The sequence below is a fragment of the Lynx rufus genome, unplaced genomic scaffold (assembly GCF_022079265.1).
Source record: "Lynx rufus isolate CCGP_SWC_20201006 ecotype Redwood Valley unplaced genomic scaffold, mLynRuf1.p SCAF_7, whole genome shotgun sequence".
Taxonomy (NCBI): Eukaryota; Metazoa; Chordata; class Mammalia; order Carnivora; family Felidae; genus Lynx; species Lynx rufus.
In genome coordinates this window covers 42,466,980-42,490,735 of record NW_025814889.1, presented here as the reverse complement: position 1 = coordinate 42,490,735, position 23,756 = coordinate 42,466,980, and the positions used below count along the sequence as shown (strand labels likewise).

The window sequence follows — 23,756 nt, the reverse complement described above, 5'->3', positions numbered from 1 at the left end:
AGCCTGGTGCTCAACTGACTGAGCCACCAAGGTTCCCTGAGATCTTATTTTTATGTAATCTCTGTACCCAACACGGGGCTTGAACTCACAACCTCGAGATCAAAAGTCACATGCTCTAGGGATTGAGCCAGCCAGGTGCCCCATGATGAGTTGCTTAATAACTTTTACTTTGCCCTCTCTTTTCCACATGCTGACAAAAACAAACTCACAAATTCAGAGCTTTGTAAAATTGGTCATATTTAAATAATGTCTTAGATTTCCTTCAAATTCATGTATCACACAGATTATAAGTATTCAGTGTTTTGTAATGTTTCCACGGACATCTGTATCTCTAGCCCACATGTTTTTCCTGAACTCCTGACTCATATTCAAATGCCTTCTCTGTATCTTCACTTGAGAAATCAATTTGACGTCTCCAACTCAACATATTCAAAACTGAACTCCTGAGCTTCTCAGACATGCTCTACCTATAGCCTTTCTGTCTCAGTTATTGGCAGCTCCTTTGCTCAGGCGAAAAACTTCAGTCATCCTTGACTCCTCCTACCTCACATTCAGTCCTTTAGAAAACCCCGTTTCTTGGCTTTAAATGTATCTAGAATCTAGCCGCTTCTGCTCCTGTCCCTTCCTAGTCACCGTCATGACTCCTGGATTGCGGTGGTAGTCTCTTAACTATAATCCCCCTGCTTCAGTATTTACATTGCTTCTATGTACAACAGACAAGGTGATCCTTTTAAAGTCAAAGGAAGATCATGTTTCACCTCTGCTTAAAACTGGTACTGGCTCCTTTTTCACTCAGTAAAAGCTAAAGTTCGTACGAGGCCTATAAAATTTGCCCCTCTGTTACCTCACCCCCACCTCATCTCTTAGTTTATTCCCGCTGCGGTGGCTTTCTTTTTGAGGGCAAGCATTCCAGGTACACTCGTACCTTAGCACCTTTGCACTAATTGTTTCAAACCTGGAGCTCCTCCTCCCCTCCCCCCAATATCTGCATGAGTAACTCTCTTGCTTCCTTCACATTTTTGCCCACATTTCACCTTGTTTAAAAAAAAAATTTTTTTTTTAATGTTTATTTATTTTGGAGAGAGACAGAGACAGAATGCGAGTGGGTTCGGGGCAGAGAGAGAGGGAGACACAGAATCTGAAGCAGCTCCAGGCTCTGAGGTGTCAGCACAGAGCCCGACACGGGGCTCGAACTCAGGAGCTGTGAGATCATGACCTGAACTGAAGTCAGACGCGCAACCAACTGAGCCACCCAGGTGCCCCTCGTTTCACCTTGTTAATAAGGCCTCCCCTGACTACCCTCTTGAATGCTGCAACCTGTTTACTCTCCCACTACCCTCCCGATTTCCCTTTTCTGCTTCTTCATTTTCTTTCTGCTTTAGCACTTACCATTTTCTGAGATACTAATTATTTTACTTATTATGTTTATTTTTTATTGTCTATTTTCTATTAGAATATAAACCTCACGAGGGTAGGAGTCTTTGTTTTGTTCATTCACCTAGAACAGTGCCTGTGACTTAATATGCATTCTGTAAGTATTGGTTGAATTCAGTGAAAGATGATAATACATTTAGGGATTTGGGAAGCCTTCTGTTACCCAGTATAGTTCATTCAGTAGACTCTGTTATTACTTGATCAGTAAAACACTATTATATAAAATATCATCTGCAGTGTGGCAGTATAGTACCATTATGAGAGTTAGTTTTAATTGCTTGTATTTGTACTTTTACATGTTTTTATTGATGCTTATTAGACTCCAGAATTCTTAAGAAGTAACACTGTCTTTTGTTTGCTTTGGATTATATGTCATATGAGGCATCTGGGCAGCAGGGATCATGAGTTATTCTTGTTAATTATTTAATAGGTAGAATAAGCAAGAAGGGAAATAGAAATACGGCAAATGATTCTGTGTAGGTTTTTCGTAATAAAAGCCATAGACTTGAGGCTTCCTATTTTCCTGTCCTAGGGCATCTGACTGGAAATTAGACCAGCCTGATTGGACTGGTCGCCTCCGAATCACTTCAAAAGGGAAGATTGCTTATATCAAGCTTGAGGATAAAGTTTCAGGTAATCTGTGCTGGTGACCCTCTAACATATTAAGGGTATTAGTTTGGTGTGCCTTTTCTTTTCCTTTTTCTTTTTTTCTTCTTCTTCTTCTTTTTTTTTTAATGTTTATTTATGTATTTTGAGAGTGAGAGAGTGAGCAGGGGAGGGGCACAGAGAGAGGAGAGAGAGAGAATCTCCAGCAGGCTCTGAGTTTTCAGCGCAGAGCCCAACACGTGGCTTGAACCCACACACCATGAGATCATGACCTGAGTCGAAATCAAGAGGCAGATGCTTAACCGACTCAGCCACCCAGGCACCCCATTTTTGGTGAACTTTTATAAATACATTTAAGTTGGAGACTGGAATGGAAATATTTGTTAGAGTTCTAGATTTTTGCTTCTTTAGCTCAAGGAAGTCCTTTTCTTACCTGTTAGGGGAGCTCTTTGCTCAGGCACCAGTAGAACAATATCCTGGTATTGCTGTGGAGACAGTGACAGATTCCAGCCGCTACTTTGTAATCCGGATCCAGGATGGTACTGGTAAGGGATCTGGGATTTTGAATGGGTGAGGTTAGGAAAATAGGTGATGCCTTTCAATAAAGTGCGTCTCAGTTGCATTTATCTTAACTTCAGTTTACTAAATTTTTCCACCCCTTGCTCCACAGTTAACTATGGTTGCTAAAGGACAAGGATTAACATGTTGTTTGTAATAAATAAAAACAAGTTCAAGATATGATAATTAATAGGTGGATATAAATAAATGTCTATCCAACCAAAGAATTCGTACATATTGCCCACTCATTCGTTGTTTGTGGTGGGTTTTGGTGGGACTGTCTTAAATCATCTATGTCTAGGGCATTTTCTATCTTTTCTCCATAGTCTATATCAGAGGTGGGCAAACTTTCTGGAAAGACAGATGGTGAATATTTTAGATTTTGCAGGCCAAATGGTCTGTATTGTAGCTACTCAGTTCTGCTGATGTAGTATGAAAGCAGCTATAGATAATATGTAAACAAATGGGAATAACTGTGTTCCAGTAAAATATTATTTAAAAAAAAATTTTTTTTTTTTAACGTTTATTTATTTTTGAGACAGAGAGAGAGCGAGCATGAACGGGGGAGGGTCAGAGAGAGAGGGAGACACAGAATCCAAACAGGCTCCAGGCTCTGAGCTGTCAGCACAGAGCCCGACGCGGGGCTCGAACTCACGGACCGCGAGATCATGACCCGAGCCGAAGTCGGCCGCCCAACCGACTGAGCCACCCAGGTGCCCCATTATTGACAAAAACAAGTATGGCAGCATTTGTCTCTTGGGCAATATGTAGGGTGTGGACCCCTGGGCTGTGAGAAATGTTTCACATTCACAGACTTTATCTAGTTAAGGTAACTGTTAATTTTCATTGGGTGGAATTTTCCCTAAGGGACACTTCCTGTTCTGAGTATTCCTGTCTTTTTCACAGGGCGTAGTGCTTTCATTGGCATTGGCTTCACAGATCGGGGTGATGCCTTTGACTTTAATGTCTCCTTGCAAGATCATTTCAAGTGAGTGATTCTTGTCCTTAACCAAGTTAAACCTTGGCTAAGTTAACCCTGAACCAAGCTAAAGGGTTTTGGAAATGCTCCTCCTCAGTTGAATGGATACCACCTCTTTTACCTGCTGGTTTCTGTATTTGATAAACTAGTTTGTTACGAATTTGAATCTTCCCATTCACTGTTTCCTTACATCATCTTTGTGTCTCTTCTGTCCTTTCCTTATAGCCCAGGATATGTTTTTGGTCCTTTGTACGGTGTTTTGAGATGATGCTTTTGCTTATGCCTCTGGAGGAATTGACATTTGCTCTCTTAAGTGGCCGAGGGAGGCATATAGTCACAGCAGGACTGTATGTGAGAGAGGAGGAGTTACATGCCAGTTTTGTTGCTTTGTGTAGCTGACGTGTTGTATGTCTCCTGCAACGACATTGCTTCAGTTTTGCCACAGCTGTGGTGGACAGCGCCATGCACTGTCAGCTTCCTACTTCAAGGGCAGGCATAAGTCTGCTTTTCTGCCTCAGAACTCTGAAATTGTGGAAGTGCACTCAGTTGGCACAGGGATGCAGCCCGGAAGGACGGAGGAATTAACGTCCCCTCAGGGGCAGCCCTCACCCGTGGCGGGTGGAAATTGGCGGCTAAATGCCCTCCTTTGGAGGGACAAGTTAAATATGCATTCTGAATGGCTCCTTGGTGATATTGAACCCTGTTGCCCTGTTTTGGCTTTTCTTCTTTTCCTTCCTCACTTTTCATGTTCCTTCACTCTGCTTTCTGGAGTCCTGTTTCACATAAGCCAGTTACACTCAAATTTGTGTGTCAGCTCTGCTTTCAGGTAGTCCCAAATTGAGATAATTTACTCTTTTACTGAAGGTGGGTAAAGCAGGAATCTGAGATTTCCAGAGAATCTCAGGAAATGGACACTCGTCCCAAGTTGGATCTGGGCTTCAAGGAAGGACAGACCATCAAGTTGAGTATTGGGGTGAGTATGGTTTCTTTCCTCCTGCTCCCTGAATTTCCATAATAAGCTTGTGACTTTTTCTTTCTCTTTCTTCTCTGTTTTCTTTTTTATAGAACATTACAACTAAGAAAGGTGGTGCTTCCAAGCCCAAGGCTGCGGGAACTGGGGGCTTGAGCCTGCTCCCGCCCCCACCTGGAGGCAAAGTCACCATCCCCCCACCATCCTCCTCAGTTGCCATCAGCAATCATGTCACTCCACCACCCATTCCAAAATCTAACCATGGAGGTAGTGATGCAGGTAAATCTCTCTGTTACTTTGAACTCAAGACCCTGAGAACAAGAGTTGCACATTGCACCCTCTGAGCCAGCCAGGCGCTCCGTCTCTGTTACTTTTAACTTTGAGAAATCATCTTATCTTTTTTTTTTTTTTTAAATTTTTAAATTTTACTTAAATCCAAGTTTAACATGTGGTGTAATGATGATTTCAGGGGTAGAATTTAGTGATTCATCACTTACACATCAAGAAATCATCATATCTTAAGTTTCAGTTGGGTACCGTACCCCTGTTTGCCAAGGAGAGTATTGATGTTTTTGCTATTAATGACACTTGGTACTGAAAGGTGATTCTGACAGCCTTTAGCAAGGAATTTAAGCTTTTCTATTGAACCAAGAGTCATGGTATTTGGTAGGTTCTTTGTCACAAAATGAGTGGATATTGGCCACCTGGGTGGCTCTGTTGATTAAGCATCTGACTCTTGATTTCAGCTCAGCTCTTGATCTCACAGTTGTGAGATTGAGCCCCGCATCAGGCTTCAAGCTGGGTGTGGAACCTGCTTGAGATTCTCCCGCCCGCCCAAAAAAAGAAAATGAGTGGTTATTAAGAAAAAGACTATTTCCTTCATTGTACCTTGGTTAGATGCTAGTAGGCCTGAGAGTCAGATGCACTCAGATTTTGGTGAGAGCTCTGCTTTTTTTTTTTTAATTTTTTTTTAACGTTTATTCATTTTTTGATAGAGACAGAGCCTGCGTGGGGGAGGGGCAGAGAGAGAGGGAGGCATAGAATCCAAAGCAGGCTCCAGGCTCTGGACTGACACAGAACCCGACGCGGGGCTCGAACCCACGGGCCATGAGATCATGACCTGAGCTGCAGTCAGACGCTCAACCGACTGAGCCACCCAGGCGCCCTGAGCTCTGCTATTTTATATCTGAGTGTACTTGGTGATATTATTTATATTTTCTGTCTTAATATCCTTATCTACATAATGGAGACTTAAAACTACACCCAGATTGTGAAGGTGAGGTGGCCTGACGCCACCTAGCACTGTCCGTGGCGCAGAGCAGCCACTCAGTAAACGTGATGTTTTCATTTTTCCTGTTTCTTCGCTAGGGCAGCTGGGAGACCGTTAGACAGCATCTGGGTTCGTGAATACATTTTCACTTTTCTGTACCATGTAATGGCAAAAAAGAATAGATCTAGTTCTTTCCATTTCAAGAATGAGAATATTAGGGGTGCCTGGGTTTGACATCGGCTCAGGTTGTGATCTCGTAGTTCGTGTGTTCGAGCCCTGTGTCAGGCTCTCTGCTGTCAGTGCAGAGCCTGCCTTGATCCTCTGTAGCCCTCTCTGTCTGCCCCTTCCCCTCTCTCACATGCGTATGTATGTGTGTGCTCTCTCAAAAAATAAACATTAAAAAAAAATAAAAGAGTGAGAACATTAGAACGTGAAAAGGAATTTTCCTGAGATTATTCATATAATTGACTACTAAGAGTAAACTTTTTCTTTCTGGAATTTTGAGATAAAAATGGTTGTAACCTACTTCTTTTCATAAGTGTCTCCAGAAGGCACTGGGGGGATAATGTCTAAGATTTATTTTTAATTTTTTTGAATGAAGCTTTTTATTTTAAGATGATTGTAGGTTCACATGCAGTTGTAAAAAAATAACAGAAAGAAATCCTGGGTCCTCTTTACCCATTTTCCCTAAATGGTAACTGTTTGCAAAACCGAAGTGGAACAGCTTAATCAGGAAATTGACATTGATACCGTCTACTGATCTTATGTAGATTTCACCAGCTACACGTGTTCTCATTCGTGTGTATATGTGTGTTTAGTTCTCTGCACTCTGATCGTGTTAGGTTCCTGGATCTGTTACCACGGTCAGGATACAGAACAGCTCCCTCAGTGCAAGGATCCCTCACATCATCCTTTTATACCCACACCTCCCCCCGAGTCCTGCCCCACGCCTCCTCTAACCCTTGGCGATCACTAATCTGTTTGCCGTCTTTATAATTTTGTCACTTCGTGAATGTTATATAAGTGGAAACATACAGTACATAACCTTTGGGGATTGGCTTTTTCCACTCAGCATAATTCCCTTGAGATTCATCCAAGTTGTGTACATCAGCAGTTTGTTTCTCTTTCTTGCTGGGTAGTATTCCATGGTATGGATGTACCATAGCGCGTTTAACCGTCATCACCCACGGGGAATCATCTGGCTCATATCCAGTTTTTGGCTATTGCAGATAAAGCTGCAAGGAACATTTGTGTATAGATTTTGGTGTAAGTGTAAGTTTTTATTTCTAAGATTTTTATTATGCTTCCCCTTTTCTTTTTCTTCTGTCTGCCCTGTATTCAGATATCCTTTTAGATTTGGATGCTCCTGCTCCTGTCCCGGCACCAGCACCAGCTCCAGTGTCTGCAAGCAATGACTTGTGGGGAGACTTTAGCACTGCTTCCAGGTATGAGCATAGTGAAACCAGCATACTGTCAATCAGGGTACAGGGAATGTTACCGTCCAATGAAACCTTGATGTGGGAAGGCAGGACATTTCCAGATCATAGAGTCTTAGGCAGGAAGTTTAGGTAAGGAAGTAGAGTTCGTGCTGGGGATGGTGGGATAAGAAAGCTGTAGGGTGAAGTTTGACTGGGATGTTTCAAGCCTTGATAAGTAGAATTTCTGTGAGGTATAGTTTCAGAAATTCTGGGCAGTGATTTCTTGGAAACTATTAAGTGAAGAATGGAGTAGCTGTCCTAATTCCTTTGGCTTTCTCTCTGTTCTCCTGTCTTACAGCTCTGTTCCAAACCAGGCACCACAGCCATCCAACTGGGTCCAGTTCTGAATAGCATTAAGGACAGACTTGAAGAAAAAAAAAAAAATGACCTTGAGGGCACCAATCTGTGAGGGAAGTTAGGAACCCCTTCTCTTCCCAGAACCAAAATTACTGGACAATCTTTTTCATAGCTCCTCCATTGCATTCAAGCTGGATCACGTCACCCCCCTGTGTTGTTACTTGCGTACAGCCGAGGAAGAATCTCTCATCTCCTGTTCACTGTTAAGGCAGGGGAGTGGTGGGTCTTCTCATACTTGTGGCTGACTATGCAGGGCCCCAAAGGCCAGATCTCTTTGAGGGAGAAGTGAATTCTAACATCTGTAAAATTGTTCTTTTCAGTTCTTCAACTTATTTCAGAATCATCTCATGACCCTGTGTGCCTCTTTGTGAAGCCCTATTTAGCAATTTCAGGGGAGACAAAAACCTTGACATTTCCTTTCCCACTAGCCTACGACCCTCCAAATGGACTGGCCAACCTCAGTGTTTACAGATTCAGAGTTTTGACAGGGATAGGTGTGAAGAAAGACCTGTTTCCTGGGTCTCTGAGATAGACCCTCCTGCAGGCTTATCCTGTCCAGTGAACATCCAGGGCGGGGGGCAGCTCCATCGCCCTCGTGTGTTTACATGGTTTCCTCCTGTGCTCAGAGGGTTTGTTGGTGGCACCTCCACTGTTCTTTTATTTGTTGAATAGTGCGACATCTTTGATCAATGGGTGTCTCTTGGGTGAAGGAGGTTCAAGGGGCTGTGTTTTCCAAGTTATATTGTAGAGAAGCATTGACTTTCTTGCAGCTCCATCTGGTGGCTGCATTTGAAGCGCGGCATTACTTTGCATTTGCCCCATTATTTGACCTGGAGTTGAAGGGTTTAGAGTTTTTAACCTGATCTGTAGAGCAGACGGGTTGAAAAGCACGTAACTCTTTTTCAGTACCCACATTGCCTTGCTGCCTGGGTATCTGGCCCCTTGCGTGAACATTTCGTTTTCAGTGCATCTAGCCCTTTCATAGAAAGCTGCTATTACATACATTGTCACTTATGAAGGAAGCTGGAGAGTCCACGGCACTAGCCGTCCTGGGTTCTGCCCGAGTGACCGCTTCGCCAAACCATCACAGAGGGTATCTCAAAAGCAAGTTGCTCTCCCACCACTTTCCCTTCCCTCTACCCCACCATTCCTTTTACAGTGCTGTGAAGACAGTTCCCTTTCTCAAATGAATGGGCACTATCAATTGTGTTTGTTAATGGGCAATTTTGAGGGTGAAATGGGAAGATCTCGTTTCTTCCCTCAGCACTTCTTTGGATGTGTACACTTTGGGAGGCTCGTGTTTAGTTTCAAAATATAGTCTCTCTCCTGGATTTCCTTCTTGACTCTTTTTAACTTTGGGTCCATTTTTTTCTCATTGCCTCCTGTTCCAGGCAGCTCTATTCTTACAGAGCCATGGCAGGGCTTTTTAAAATTCCAATAGAAAACACTAAGTGGAAAGTCTATAGAATCACTAGTGACTGACTACTGGGAAACTATTTTCTCAATCTTCCTCCATGTTGTGTTCTTTGTATTCTCAAGATGATAATATATTATGTATTTGAATTGCTGAAAAACTGAAAATGAAATTTAAGATATATGTATATAAAGCGTATGCTGTATTGGTGCAATAATGGTAATTAAAAATATGGAAAAAGGTAGTGTCTCCTTTATCTTTAATTTGCCTATTTCAGTGCCTTTTTAATTCAACTGACCCAATATAAACGGGCCAGTAGGTAATAAATGGACATTTTATATCTATTACTCTTTTTCAAGAAATAGGGTTTCATTCAGCAGTTCAGGCTAGACTTCGGTACTCATGGTTCTAAACCCACAGAGCACTCCACTCCTTATAGAGATCGTATATATTAATTATTTATTTGCTGGTACAGTTCATTTCTTTTGCTTCAGATTATCTTCATGATCGAGGCCACCACTCACGTCCCAGAACTATAATCAGCATCAATGAGGGGGATCTGTAAGACATGGAACTAAAGACAGAGTTATAGACTTTGGAAGCCAGAAGGATCTTGGAGTTCTCATTCAGTGCTTTTCACAGAAGGTGAATCAGAATGATACGTGTGCTTGCTTTTTTAAATAAAGTAACACACTGCTCTCTGTAGAGATTCTGATGTACCTCCTAGAGTAGGGCCTAGATGTCTTTCCCACCCACGGCCTTTCTTATCATTACTGAGGTTGTGAGGCACTGTCACTGATAGAAGTGTATCATAAACCTCAGGTTTTGTTTGGGGAAGAAAGTGGACAACCTTTTTTTTTGTTTGTTTGTTTTGTTTTGTTTTGTTTTTAGCTCAACCCCCTCAGTTATACATTAGAATCTGCCTTCACAGTTGTAGTGTGAACTTGTATTATTCCACTTCATCCTGATAACCTTCTAGGCAGTTCGCCTGCCTCTAGCTTTCTTTTCTTTTCCTCTAGCTCCATTTCACCTTCCCTGTTGCCACCGGAATCACCTTCCTAAATCAAGCCCTGCCCACGCCCTTTCTTCCCTGACTCATTGTCTTTAATGATTTTCCTTTGCTTAGATCATAAAGGCCAAAGTACCACTTCATCCTCAACCTTGTTTTCCCTTTCACTCAAAATATGCTCCTGAAACCAGGATACTAGTCATTCTTCAAATGCCATTAGCACCCTGAGCATTGACTGCTTGCTAAAATTCCCTCTGCCTACAATACCTTCCTGCCTATTGAAATCCTTCCCATTTCGTAAAGCTGGCGCGAATAATACTTCATGAAATGTCACCTATTCTTTCAGTCTGAAAAATGATCTCCTTTGTTTTGTTTAGGTTGCTGTTGAAATTCTCTAATAACATTACTTTGTAATATTAATTATGCTAATTAATATTAGTTTATATTAGAATATTAGTTTTTAAGCTCTTTGAACATAAGGACCATGTCTTCATTTTTATCTACAAACCATACTTCCCTATACTTTTGTGTTATAGTAGATGCTCATTAAATACTTGTCGAATTAACAGTGATTTCAGTGAAGATGGATTAGAAATCAGTAAGTTGGGTATTTTCCTTCTTTTACTCATTCTCAGGGTTGTTCCTAGCTACATGATGTAAGTGTTCTTTGTATGCTTTGTCATAGTTGCAGAAAATCTCATTTATGTGCTCCAAAATCCATCACTATTAGGGAATCAAAAAGGCAGTGATGAAGAAAAATTTTACTTTGGTACATAAACCCTGTGACCTGGGAAAAGAAAAATGGTATTGTAAATAAAGCACAGCTGCGGATACGCTTGGTAATTTACGGTCTCATTTTGATGACCATCACTGTCTTAAGATGACATTGCACTTTGGTTATGTTTTAGTTATCTTGTAGCTTAAAAAAACACACCATTTCTGTTATTGCCTCTTAACTGTGCATGACACACACATATGGTATGTGACTATAGAACTCCCACTTGGGGCAATGGGGTAGCTCAGTTGGTTAAACGTCCGACTCTTGATTTCATCTCAGGGTTTTGAGTTCAAGCCCCATGTTGATGCTAGGTGTGAGGCCTACTTAAAAGAAGAAAAAAAACAAACAACAGCTCCTACTCAAGAGCTTCCCATCAATCACACACATATTCTCTTTTTTTTTTTTTTTAAATTTTTTTTTTCAACGTTTATTTATTTTTGGGACAGAGAGAGACAGAGCATGAACGGGGGAGGGGCAGAGAGAGAGGGAGACACAGAATCGGAAACAGGCTCCAGGCTCTGAGCCATCAGCCCAGAGCCTGACGCAGGGCTCGAACTCACGGACCGCGAGATCATGACCTGGCTGAAGTCGGACGCTTAACCGACTGCGCCACCCAGGCGCCCCTCACACACATATTCTCTTGAGAAAGAAAGGAAAAATGAGAGTTATCTTGATTTTCAGGTCCCTTAACCCTGGGGGACTTACATATAGGCTTGTGATTGTTTTGGGCATTTATTTCAGATTTTGCCATTATTGTCATTTTCAGTCCCGTTTTGAAAGATATCAAAGTAGAGCGGTAGTTCGTTTTTTTGAAAAAGCTCTGGTATAGTTGAATTGGCTACATCTGAGCCAGGAGTAACGTAATTGTCCACAGTGCCCTCCTGTTCTGCCTTACCGGTCTACTCAGTCTAAGCACAGTGTCATCAGCTCAATTAAAACACAGTAACGCGGGGGGTGCCTGGGGGGCTGAGTCGGTTGAGTGTCCAACTCTTGATTTTGGCTCAGGTCATGGTCTCACAGTTGGTGAGATCGAGCTCCGTGTCCTGCATGGGATTCTCTCTCTCCCTCTCTCTCTGCCTCTCCTCATGCTCTCTCTCTTTCTCTCTCAAAGTAAATACACATTAAAAAACCCACAATAATGCGTTAAGACCCATTGTGGATTACTTGCTTTTTAATATTTTCTTCTCCCTTACATGTGTTCTGCCACTGAACCTATACTAGGAAAGAATGTCATTGAAGCACTTTCTGTGAATGCTACCTCTGGCTGTATATCAGCATGGGGCCACTAGAGGGCAAGCTCCCTCTAGCAACTCCAGCAACTGTAGGAAATACTGCTCATACATCCTGGTGACGGAAGGTGTTTAAAAAGAAAGACATACATGAAGACTGTCAAGGGACATATCTATGGAGTCTAACCATGCATTTGATGCATTTGTTGAGAATGTAGAAAGGTAGCTCTTTAGGTAGGCAGAAAATGAAGTACAGAATAATACTTTCTTCAGACTTTAATACTTAAATAAATATTTGAATGAGGAATGTACTTATTAATTTTAATGACCCTTCCCCTGATCCTATCAGAATAGATGGCTAATGGGTAGTAAAGTGTAGTCGTGGTTATGACCATGGATTTCGGAGGGAACTAATTGCCACAGTGCAAAATTTTCCTGTGCCACTTACTTTTTTTTTTTTTAATGTTTATTTATTTTTGAGAGAGACAGTGCATGAGCAGGGGGAGGGACAGAAAGAGAAGGACACAGAATCCAAAGTGGGCTCCAGGCTTTGAGCTGTCAGCACAGAGCCCAACGTGGGGCTCGAACCCACAAACCATGAAATCATGACCTGAGCCGAAATCAAGAGTCAGACACTTAAAACGACTGAGCCACCCAGGCGCCCCATTGGTTTTTTAACTTTGGACAAGTTACTTAACATTTGTTTGCCTTGGTTTATTCCTATGTGATATGAATATAATAGTTCCTATTTTCTAGAGTTATTGTCACAATAATATTTTTTATTTTTATGTTTTTACTGAAAAATTTTTTAGTTTTTTTTTTTTAATACAATTTATTGTCAAGTAATGGCTAACATACAGTGTATATAGTGTGCTCTTGGTTTTGGGGGTAGAGTCCCATGATTCATCGCTCACATGCCACACCCAGTGCTCATCTCAACAAGTGCCTTTCTCAATGCCATCACCCATTTTCCCCTCTCCCCCGCACCCCCTCCCATCAGCCCTCAGTTTGTTTTCTGTATCTAAGAGTCTCTTATGGTTTGCCTCCTTCTCTGTTTGAAACTATTTTTTCCCCTTCCCTTCCCCCATGGTCTTCTGTTAAGTTTCTCAAGTTCCACATACGAGTGAAAACATGGTATCTGTCTTTCTCTCTATGACTTATTTCACTTAGCATATTGCCCTCTGGTTCCTTCCACGTTGTTATAAATGGCAAGATTTCATTCTTTCTCATTGCCAAGTAGTATTCCATTGTATATATAAATCACATCTTCTCTATCCATTCATCAGTTGATGAACATCTGGACTCTTTCCATAATTTGGCTATTGTTGATAGCACTGCTATAAACCCTGGGGTACATATGCCCCTATGAATCAGCACTCCTGTATCCTTTGGATACCTTCTTAGTAGTGCTATTGCTGGGTCATAGGATAGTTCTATTTTTAATTTTTTGCGGAACCTCCACACTTTTCCAGAGCGGCTGCACCAGTTTGCCTTCCCACCAACAGTGCAAGAGGGTTCCTGTTTCTCCACATCCTCGCCAACATCTGTTGTTTCCTGAGTTGATTTTAGCCACTCTGACTGGTGTGAGATGGTATCTCAGTGTGGTTTTGATTTGTATTTCCTTGATGATGTGTGATGTTGAGCATCTTTTCATGTGTCTGTTGGTCATCTGGATGTCTTCTTTGGAAAAATGTCTGTTCACGTCTGTTGCCCATTTCTTCACTGGAGTACTTGTTTTTTGGGTGTCAAGTTTGGTGAGTTCTTTATAGATTTTGGATACTAACCCTTTATCCGATATGCCATTTGCAGATGTCTTCTCCCATTCCGTTGGTTGCCTTTTAGTTTTGTTGATTGTTTCCTTTGCAGTGCAGAAGCTTTTTATCTTGATGAGGTCCCAATAGTTCATTTTTGCTTTCATTTCCCTTGCCTTGAGAGACGGTGACAATAACATTTTAAAGTGCTCAGTATGGCCTGGCACATGGGACTACTACTGCTGCTTAATGGCTATTCTAATTCTGGCTATCAGGATGTGCAATAAAATGGTAAGTGTAAGGACATAATGATGGGAGTTCTTTTCTTTTTTAAAATATAAATTTTTATCGAGATATAATTGACATATGTAACATGACATTAGTTTAGGCATGTGCCACATATTGATTTGATACATCTATATATTGTAATATGGTTACTACCATTGTGTTAGGTAGCACTTCTATTACATCACAGAATCATTATTTCTTTTTTCTGGTGAGAACAGTTAAGATTTAGTCTCTTACCCCTTTGAAGGTTATAATACAGTATTGTCTATAATCACTATGCCATGCATTAGATGTCCAGGACTTATCTACTGGTGGCAAGTTTGTACCCTTAAACCACATCTCCCCAACTCTCCTACGCCCTAGCCCTTGGTAACCACCAATCTACTCTTTGTTTCTGTGAGTTTGGGTTTTTTCAATTTCACAGAGAAATGATAACATATATTTGTCTTTCTCCGTCTGACTTACCTCATTTGGCATTGTCCCTCAAGGTCCATCTATGTGGTTGCAAATGGCAGGTTTTACTTCTTTCTTATGGCTGAATAAGATTTTTTATGTATGTGTGTACATATATGTACATATGCACACACATATATACACCACGTCATAAATGGACACAGGGTGTTTCCATATCTTGATCTTTGAGTAATGTTGCACGAAACATTGGAGTGCTTCCATCTCTCCAGTATCCTATTTTCATTACTTTTGGATGTATATCTAGAAGTGGAATTGCTGGACCATATCGTAGTTTTGTTTTTAATGGTTTGAAAGACCTCCATACTGTTTTCTGTAGTGCTGTACCAATTTGCCTTTCCATCAACAGTGTACAAGGGTTCCCTTTTCTCCACATCCTTGCCAACTTTTGTTAACTCTTGTCATCTTGATGACAAGGTGTGAGGTGATATTTGATTTTGGTTTTGATTTGCATTTCCCTGATGTTTACTGATGCTGACCATCTTTCTTGTGAATGGGCCCCAAGCATCACTCCTGCCAGGCTGGGCCCTAGGGCTTGGAAGGGAGTAAAGTAGAAGTAGTATCTTTGTGGTCTTGAGTCACGTTGAGACAGTCAACTACTTGTGACTAAATAAGCCTTTTGTAAATGAAAGAAAAAAAGAGCTGTTGGCCATTTTGTCTTCTTTGGAAAAATGTCTATTTAGTTCCTCTGCCCATTTTTAATTGGATTGTTTTTTTGTTACCGAGTTGTAGGAGTTCCTTAAATATTTTGAGTATGAACTCCTTGTCACATATATGGTTTGCGAATATTTTTCCCCATTCCATAGGTTGTCTTCATTTTTTTTTAATGTTTCTCTTGTGCAAAAGCCATTTAGTTTGATACAGTTCCACTCGTTGATTTTTGCTTTTGTTGCTTGTGCTCTTTGTATCATATCTAAAAAATCATTGCCAAGACTAATGTCAGGGAACTTCCTCCCTATGTTTTCTTATAGAAGTTTACTATATCAGGTCTTTTTTTTTTTTTTTTTTATTTAAAAAAATTTTTTTTTTTAACGTTTATTTATTTTTGAGACAGAGAGAGACAGAGCATGAATGGGGGAGGGTCACAGAGAGAGGGAGACACAGAATCTGAAACAGGCTCCAGGCTCTGAGCTGTTGGCACAGAGCCCGACGCGGGGCTCGAGCCCACGGACCGTGAGATCATGACCTGAGCCGAAGTCGGACGCCCAACCGACCGAGCCACCCAGGCGCCCCCTATATCAGGTCTTAAATTTAAATCTTTAACCTATTTTGAGTTAATTTTTGGGAGTGTTGTAAAAAAAATGCGGACATTTTAACAATACTAACTCTTTCAATCCATGAACACAAGATGACTTTTCATGTTTTGTTTTCAGTTTTTTTTTCATCAAAGTTGCAGTGTTTGGGGTATAGAAATTTCACCTTCTTGGTTGAATTTATTCCAATTTTGTTGTTTTTGGTGCTATTGTGAATGGGATTGTTTTCTTTATTTCTTTTTCATGAAATGAATTTGGGAGTGTTTTTCCCTCTTGAATTTTTGGTCGAATTCTCCTTTAAAATCATCTGGTTATGGGGGCGCCTGGGTGGCGCAGTCGGTTAAGCGTCCGACTTCAGCCAGGTCACGATCTCGCGGTCCGTGAGTTCGAGCCCCGCGTCGGGCTCTGGGCTGATGGCTCAGAGCCTGGAGCCTGTTTCCGATTCTGTGTCTCCCTCTCTCTCTGCCCCTCCCCCGTTCATGCTCTGTCTCTCTCTGTCCCAAAAATAAAAATAAACGCTGAAAAAAAAAAATCATCTGGTTATGGACTTTTCTTTGTTGGCAGGTTTTGGATTTCTGATTAAAAATCTTTACTTGTTATTGGTCTGTTCATATTTTCTGTTATTTACTGATTTAGTCTTGGTAGGCTGTATGTTTCTAGGAATGTTTTCAGTTTTCTAGGTTATCCAGTTTCTTGGCATATAATTGTTTATAGTAGTCTCTTACTATCCTTTGTATTTCTGTAGTACCAGTTGTAATGTCTCCTCTTTCATTTTGTAGTGTACTTATTTGAGTCTCCTTTTTCTCTCTGTCTTGCTAAAGGCAAGGCAATTTTATCTTTTCAAAACACCAGCAGAGTTTTGTTGATCTTTTCTATTGTTTTTCTGGTCTCCGTTTCATTTATTTTCATTTTGACTCTTGTTATTTCATTCTTTGCACTAACTCTGGGCTTAGTGTGTTTTTCTTTTTCTAATTTCTTGAGGTGTCGTGAGGTTATTTATTTGAGATGTTTCTTTTTTCTTAATGTAAGAATGTACCGCCAGAAACTTATCTTTTAGAATTACTTTTGTAGCCTTGCATAGGTTTTGGTATGTTGTGTTTTTACTTTTGTTTCAAGATATTTTTTGATTTCCTGCTTGACTGCTTTGATGTATTGGTTATTCAGGAATGTGTTAATTTTCATATATTTATGAATTTTCTAGGTTTTCTTCTATTACTGATTTCTAGTTTCATACTATTGTGGTTGGAGAACATTTCAGTCTTTTTAAATTTCCTAAGACTTTTTTTTTGATCTAACATACGATCTGTTCTGGAGAATGTTATGTTTGCACTTGAGAAGAATGTGTATTCTACTGGTGTTGGATGGAACGTTCTGTATATGTCTGTTAGGTCCCTTAGTCTGAAGAGTGGCTGCAGTCCAACATTTTCTTGTTGATTTTTCTATCTGGGTGATCCATCCGTTGTTGAAAGTGGTATACTGAAGTCTCTTGCTATTACTGTACCATCTATTTCTCCCTTCAAATCTGTTAGTATTTACTTAATATATTTAGGTGCTCTGCTGTTGGGTGCATATATATTTGGGGTTGTTATATCCTCTTGACATTATTTAATGACTTTATTTTTTTGTTACCATTTTTGGCTTCAAGTCTGTTTTGTGGTATATGGATCGCCATCCCATTCTCTTTTGGTTTCTACTTGTGTGGAATATCTTATCCCATCCATTCACTCTTCACTTATGTGTATCGTTCAAACTGAAGTGGGTGTCTTATAGGTTATATATAGTTGAGTCTTGGTTTTTTTTATCCATCTAGTCACTTTATGTCTTCTCATTGGGGAATTCAATCCATTTACATTTAGAGTAATTGACAGGTAAGGATTTACTAATGCCATTTTTAAAATTGTTTTTTTGTTTTGTAGTTCCCTTGTTCCTTTCTTCTTCTCTTGCTGCCTTCTTTTGTGAATTGATGATTTTCTGTAGTGGTATGCTTTGATGCCCCTCTCTTAATGTTTTTGACTCTACTGTAGGCTCGGAAACTTCCATAAAGCACCATATATATGTATGTATGTGTGTGTATACACATATATGAAATAGTCTTTTATGCTGATAACAATTTAACTTTGCATACAAAAACTCTACCCTTTTATTCCCCCGTTTATGTTTTTGATGTCACTATTTACCTCTTGTTATATTGTATATCTATTTAATTATTCTAGCTATAGCTGTTTTTAATGCCTTTGTGTTTAACCTTTATGCTAGAATTAAGTGCAATATAGCTATAGGCTTATCTTTACCAGTGTGTTGAATACTTTCATATTACTAACTAGCAATTTTTCATTTTAGCTTGAAGAATTCCTTTCAGCATTTATTATAAAGCAAGTCTAGTAGTGATGAGCACCCTCAACTTATGTTTCTTAGGGAAAGTCTTTCTCTCACCTTCATTTTTAAACTTTAAAAAAAAATTTATTTTAGAGAGAGGGAGAGTGTGTGAGTGGGGCAGAGGGAGAGAGAGAGAGAGAGAGGAAGAGGGGGAGAGAGAGGGAGAGAGAGAGAGAGGAAGAGGGGGAGAGAGACAGAGAGAGAGAGAGAGAGAGAGAGAGAGAGAATCCCAAGCTGAGCATGGATCCTGATGCAGGGCTTGATCCCATGACCCTGGGGTCATGACCTGAGCCAAAATCAAGAGTCAGACACTCAACTGACTGAGCCACCCAGGCGCCCCTCACCTTCATTTCTGAATGATAATTTTGGTGGGTAAAATATTCTTGGTTGACTGTTTCTTTCTTTCAGCACTTTGAACACGAATATATCACCCCATTCTCTCCTGGCTTGCAAGGATTCTACTGGCAAATCTGCTTATGGCTTTGTGTGAGAGAGATATTTTTTCTCTTGCTGCTTTTTAAATCCTCTCTTTGTTTTTGATTTTAGACAGTTTTACCATAATGTGTCCTGGAGAAGATAATTTATTTTATTAATTGAAGTATTAACACACAGTGTTTTGTTAGTTTCAGGTATACCTCGTAATGATGCAATAGTTGTACATATTACTCAGTGCATGAGAAGTATAGTCACCATGTGTCTCCAAACCACGTTATTATAATGTTATTGACTGTATTCCTTGTGTTGTACTTTTCATCTCTGTGACTTATTTTTTTTTTGTAGCTGGAAGTTCATACTTTTTAATCCCCTTTATCTATTTTGCTTATCCCCCCACCGACCTCCCCTCTGGCTATCACCAGTTTATTCTCTGTATTTGAGTCTTTTTATTTTTTATTTTTTGTCTCTTTGTTTGTTTGTTTTTCTTAAATTCCACATGCGAATAAAATCATATGGTATTTGCCTTTGTCTGTTTGACTTACTTCACTTAGCATTATATGCTCTAGGGCTATCCATATTACAAATAGCAAGATCTCTTTCTTCCTTACAGCTGTGGGATATTCCATTATACACACACACACACACACACACACACACACCCCACATCTTCTTTATCCATTTATCTATTGGTAGACACTTGGGTTGCTTCCATTTCTTGGCTACTGTAAACACTGCTGCAATAAACATAAGGGGTGCCTCTTAAGGGGTGAATTAGTGTTCTTGTTTTCCCAGTGGTGGAATTACTGGATTATACACTATTTCTAATTTTAATTTTTTTGAGCAGCCTCCATACTCTTTTCCACAGTTGCTGTACCAATTTGCATTCCCACCAATGGTGCATGAGGCTTCCTTTTTCTCCCCATGTTATTTCTTGTCTTTTTGATTCTAGCCATTCTGACAGGTATGAGGTGATATTTCATTGTGGTGTTGATTTGCATTTCTCTGGTGAAAACATACATATGTCTTCTTTAGAAAATATTCAGGTCCTCTGCCCATTTTTAATAGGATTTTTTTGGGGGGAGGGGTATTGAGTTGTAGTTCTTTATATATTTTGGATTTTAACCCCTTATTGAATATATCAATTGCAGATTTCTTCTCCTGGTCAGTAGGTGGCCTTTTCATTTTGTTGATTTGTTTCCTTCATTGTGCAGAAGTTTTTTATTTTGGTGTGGTCCCAATAGTTTATTTTTGCTTTTGTTTTCCTTGCCTCAGGAGACATATCTTGAAAACCGTTTCTATAACCGAGGTAGAAATTATTGCCTATGTTTTTTTTTGTGGGGAATTTTATGGTTTCCTGTCTCATATTTAGGTTTTTATTTAAATTAAAACAATTTTTTAATGTTTATTTATTTTTGAGAGAGAGCGAGAGAGAGAGTAGGAGAGAAACAGAGAGAGAGGAAGACACAGAATCTGAAGCAGGCTCCAGGCTCTGAGCTGTCAGCACAGAGCCCGATGCAGGGCTTGAACCCACAAACCATGAGATCATGATCTGAAGTCAGATGCTTAACCAACTGAGCCACCCAGGCATCCCTATTTATTTTTTATTTTTACTTTTTAAAAATTAAAAAAAAATGTTTATTTTTGAGAGACAGACAGAGACAGAGAGCGAGCAGGGGAGGGGCAGAGAGAGAGGGGGGCACAGAATCCAAAGCAGGTTCCAGGCTCTGAGCTATCAGCACAGAGCCTGACGTGGGGCTCGAGCCCATGAACCATGAGATCATGACCTGAGCCAAAGTCAGGTGCTTAACTGACTGAACCTCCCGGGTACACCTTTCTTTTTTTTTTTTTTTTTTTTTTTTTTACTGGTTGGTTATTTTTGAGAGAGAGAGAGAGAGAGAGAGAGGAGCAAGAGCGAGAGCACAAGTGGGGGAAGGGCAGAGAGAGAGGGAGACAGAATCCAAAGCAGGCTCCAGGCTCTGAGCTGTCAGCACAGAGCCCCATGTGGGGCTCGAACTCACGAATCGTGAGATCATGACCTGAGCCACAGTCAGATGCTTAACCAACTGAGCCACCCAGGTGCCCCCCTTTTATTTTTACTTGTAAAGAGAGAGCACAAACCAGGGAGAGGGGCAGAGGGAGAAAGAGAGAGAATCTCAAACAGGCTCCCTGCTCAGCACAGAGCCTGACATGGGGGCTCAATCCCAGGGCCCTGGGGTCATGACCTGAGTGGACATCAAGAGCTTGACACTCACCCAACTGAGCCCCCTGCACCCCCACACTTAGGTTTTTAACCTGAGTTTATTTTTGTGTATGGTGTAAGAGTGGTCCAGTTTCATTCTTTTACATGTAGTTGTCCAGTTTTCCTAGCACCATTTGTTGAAGAGATGGTCTTTTACCCACTGTATATCCATGGCTTTCTTTGTCATAAAGTAATGGACCATATAAGTTAGAGTTTATTTCTGGGCGCTCTATTTCATATCATTGATCTACGTGTCTGTTTTTGTGCCAGTACCGTACTGTTTCTTTCTTTCTTTCTTTTTTTTTTAAGTGCCACAGAGAAGACTGCATATTTCTTCTCTGTGCTTTTCTTTTCCTTTTTTTTTTTAATTTTTAAGATGTTTATTATTTACTTTTTTTGAGAGAGAGAGAGACAGAGCACGAGCAGGGGAGGGGCAGAGAGGGAGGGAGACACAGAATCCAAAACAGGCTCCAGGTTCTGAGCTGTCAGCACAGAGCTGGATGTGGAGCTCGAACTCTTGAACTGTGAGATCATGACCTGAGCCAAAGTCAGACGCTTAACTGACTGAGCCATCCAGGCACCCCAGTACCCTACTGTTTTGATGACTACAGCTTTGTAGTACATCTTGAAATCTGGAATTGTGATACCTCTACCTTTGTTCTTCTTTGCAGAAGATCATTTTGAATTGCATTTTTGTGGTGATGTCTTCCTTTATGAATTTGAATGTCCAAATCTCTCTCTAGGTTTGGGATATGTTTAGCTATTATTTCTTTTCTTTTCTTTTCTTTTTTTTTTTAATGTTTATTTCTGAGACAGAGAGAGAGAGAGACAGAGCATGAGTGGGGGAGGGGCAGAGAGAGAGGGAGACACAGAATCAGAAGCAGGCTCCAGGCTCTGAGCCGTCAGCACAGAGCCTGATGCGGGGCTTGAACTCACAAACCATGAGATCATGACCTGAGCCGAAGTCGGTCACTCAACCGACCGAGCCACCCAGGCACCCCTAGCCATTATTTCTTTAAAGAGCCATTATTTCTTTAAAGAGCATTATTTCTTTAAAGAGGTTTTTGTATCCTGGGACTCCAATGATGTGTGTTTGTTTTAATGGTTTCCTATAAGTCTTGTAGACTTTATTCCTCTCTTTTCATCTTTTTTCTTTTTGCTCTCTAGATTTCATTTGATCTATCTTCTAGATCAAAATTCTTTGTTCTACTTGGTTAAGGCTGCTGTTGAAGCTTTCTGTTGAATGTCTTCAGTGATAATTCTTCAGCTACAAAATTTCTGATTTTTTCTTATGATCTCTGTTGGACTTCTTTTTTCTTGTATTGTTTTTCTTATATGAAATTGTTTCTCTCAGTTCTCTTACAGCTCTCTGAGCATCTTTAGAACAATTAGTTTGAATTCTTTGTCAGGTAATTCCTAGATCACCATTTCTTTGGGGCTAGTTACTAGAGGTTTACTGTACTTCCCTGCATATTTCCCTGATTCTTCATTATCCTTGTAGCCTAGTATAGTTGTCTGAATATTTGAAGAAACAGCCCCTCTTCTAGACCTATGGCCTAACTTCCCTAAGGGAAGGCATTTGTCTGTGGGTGGGCATATGCTAGAGCATGCTGTGACCCCAGTTCTAGTGGTGCAGGGTGCCAACTGCTGGGATGTGTAGTTGTGCCATAGATGGGGTGGGGCATGATGTGTCTTTGGCTCAGACCGTTGGGGTCCACGGCATTGACACTCGTTTTAGACACTTGTTTTGGAGACCCCAGCAGTTTGGGCCAGGGCAGGCAGTGGTGGTGGCTGGGGCTTGTGGTATGCACACACTTGGCTGTGGGGACCAGCTGCGAGAGCCAGTTAAGCAGCGAGGACCAGTTGCAGCCACATGGAGTAGTGGGGACCAGGGCAGGCCGCAAGGGTGGAAGCCAGCTTTGGGCTCACCGGCAACAGCCTGGGCCGTTGGTGCATTCTCCTCTAGTTGCATGGTCTCCCCCTCTGGGTGTGTGCACGGTAGTGGTGGCCAGTGATAGGCATCAGGCTGGCCACGTGCAAGTGTATAGCTGGAGAAGCTACACTTCAGTGCACACATGACGTTTGGGGTAATCCTCTGGGGTCCATGCTAGCATCTTGTATTGGAACAGCTGCAGAGGCCATGGTTGACTGCTGGTGTGGTTCAGGGGCTCTGGTGGGGGGTGGGGGTGGTGTGCACGGAGAGGTGTTGGAACGGGGAGGGACTCAGATGTCTGGTGTCAGCAAATGTGAGTATCTGTGAGGCAAACGCTGGTGAAATCTACAGGGAGTCTGCCGCGGTCGTTAGTTTTTGCAGTGGCACAATCTGGGTTTTCTGCGGATCATGTCGCCGAGCTGTGAAATGTGACCTGTGACCATGTGTGGCTGCTGTTGGTAGTTTCTGCTTTTCTTCCTTGTTCCTAGCTGATGCTATGCAACTCGGCTCTGCCAGTCTGGGTGGGTTGAAACTGAAGTGAGACCTTCTTGAAGCACTCTGAAAGGCTAGGGAGGCTGATCATTCACCCCATTTTCCCTTTCCTGGTAAGGAGAACTCTTTCCAGCTGGGAAGAACCCTCTTGGTGCTGAGCAGTGTTGCCTTGGGTGGTCCGGGGTGGGAGGGTGGGAAAGTGCAGGCAAAATGAAGCTGTTTGTTCTCTTCCTGTGTGGTTATTCTCAGGTTTTTTGTTCCACCGTGTTGCTAAAGTTTCTGAAGTAGACTTCACAGCTCTCCTAGAGCAGTTTTTGTTCATGGATAGCTGTTGATCTTTGTGGGGGGACCGAGGCTGGGAATCTCAACGGGTCACCCGTTTTGGTGATGTGAAAAATAATTATTCAGTTCCTTTATATCTGATGGAACAAGATAT

At 41.2% G+C, this 23,756-nt stretch overlaps 1 protein-coding gene and 1 non-coding gene across 4 annotated transcripts in view; one reads left to right on the top strand and one right to left on the bottom strand.

Moving 5' to 3' along the window:
* Nucleotides 1-23,756, top strand: part of NECAP1 (NECAP endocytosis associated 1) — a 43,848-nt gene that overhangs the window by 3,851 nt on the left and 16,241 nt on the right. For 2 of the 3 annotated variants that reach the window (XM_047065431.1, XM_047065429.1), the window contains exons 2-7: nt 1,967-2,067; nt 2,481-2,585; nt 3,505-3,586; nt 4,442-4,550; nt 4,643-4,826; nt 7,160-7,262. In XM_047065431.1, the coding sequence (XP_046921387.1) occupies nt 1,967-2,067; nt 2,481-2,585; nt 3,505-3,586; nt 4,442-4,550; nt 4,643-4,826; nt 7,160-7,262 (684 nt within the window). Of the gene's footprint in view, nt 1-1,966; nt 2,068-2,480; nt 2,586-3,504; nt 3,587-4,441; nt 4,551-4,642; nt 4,827-7,159; nt 7,263-7,593; nt 9,311-23,756 lie in introns of those variants that run through there. The other variant, XM_047065430.1, reaches the window with a different exon arrangement.
* On the bottom strand, nt 5,625-5,709 carry TRNAC-GCA (transfer RNA cysteine (anticodon GCA)). Its single transcript has one exon. It is a non-coding gene; the product is annotated as a tRNA-Cys (tRNA).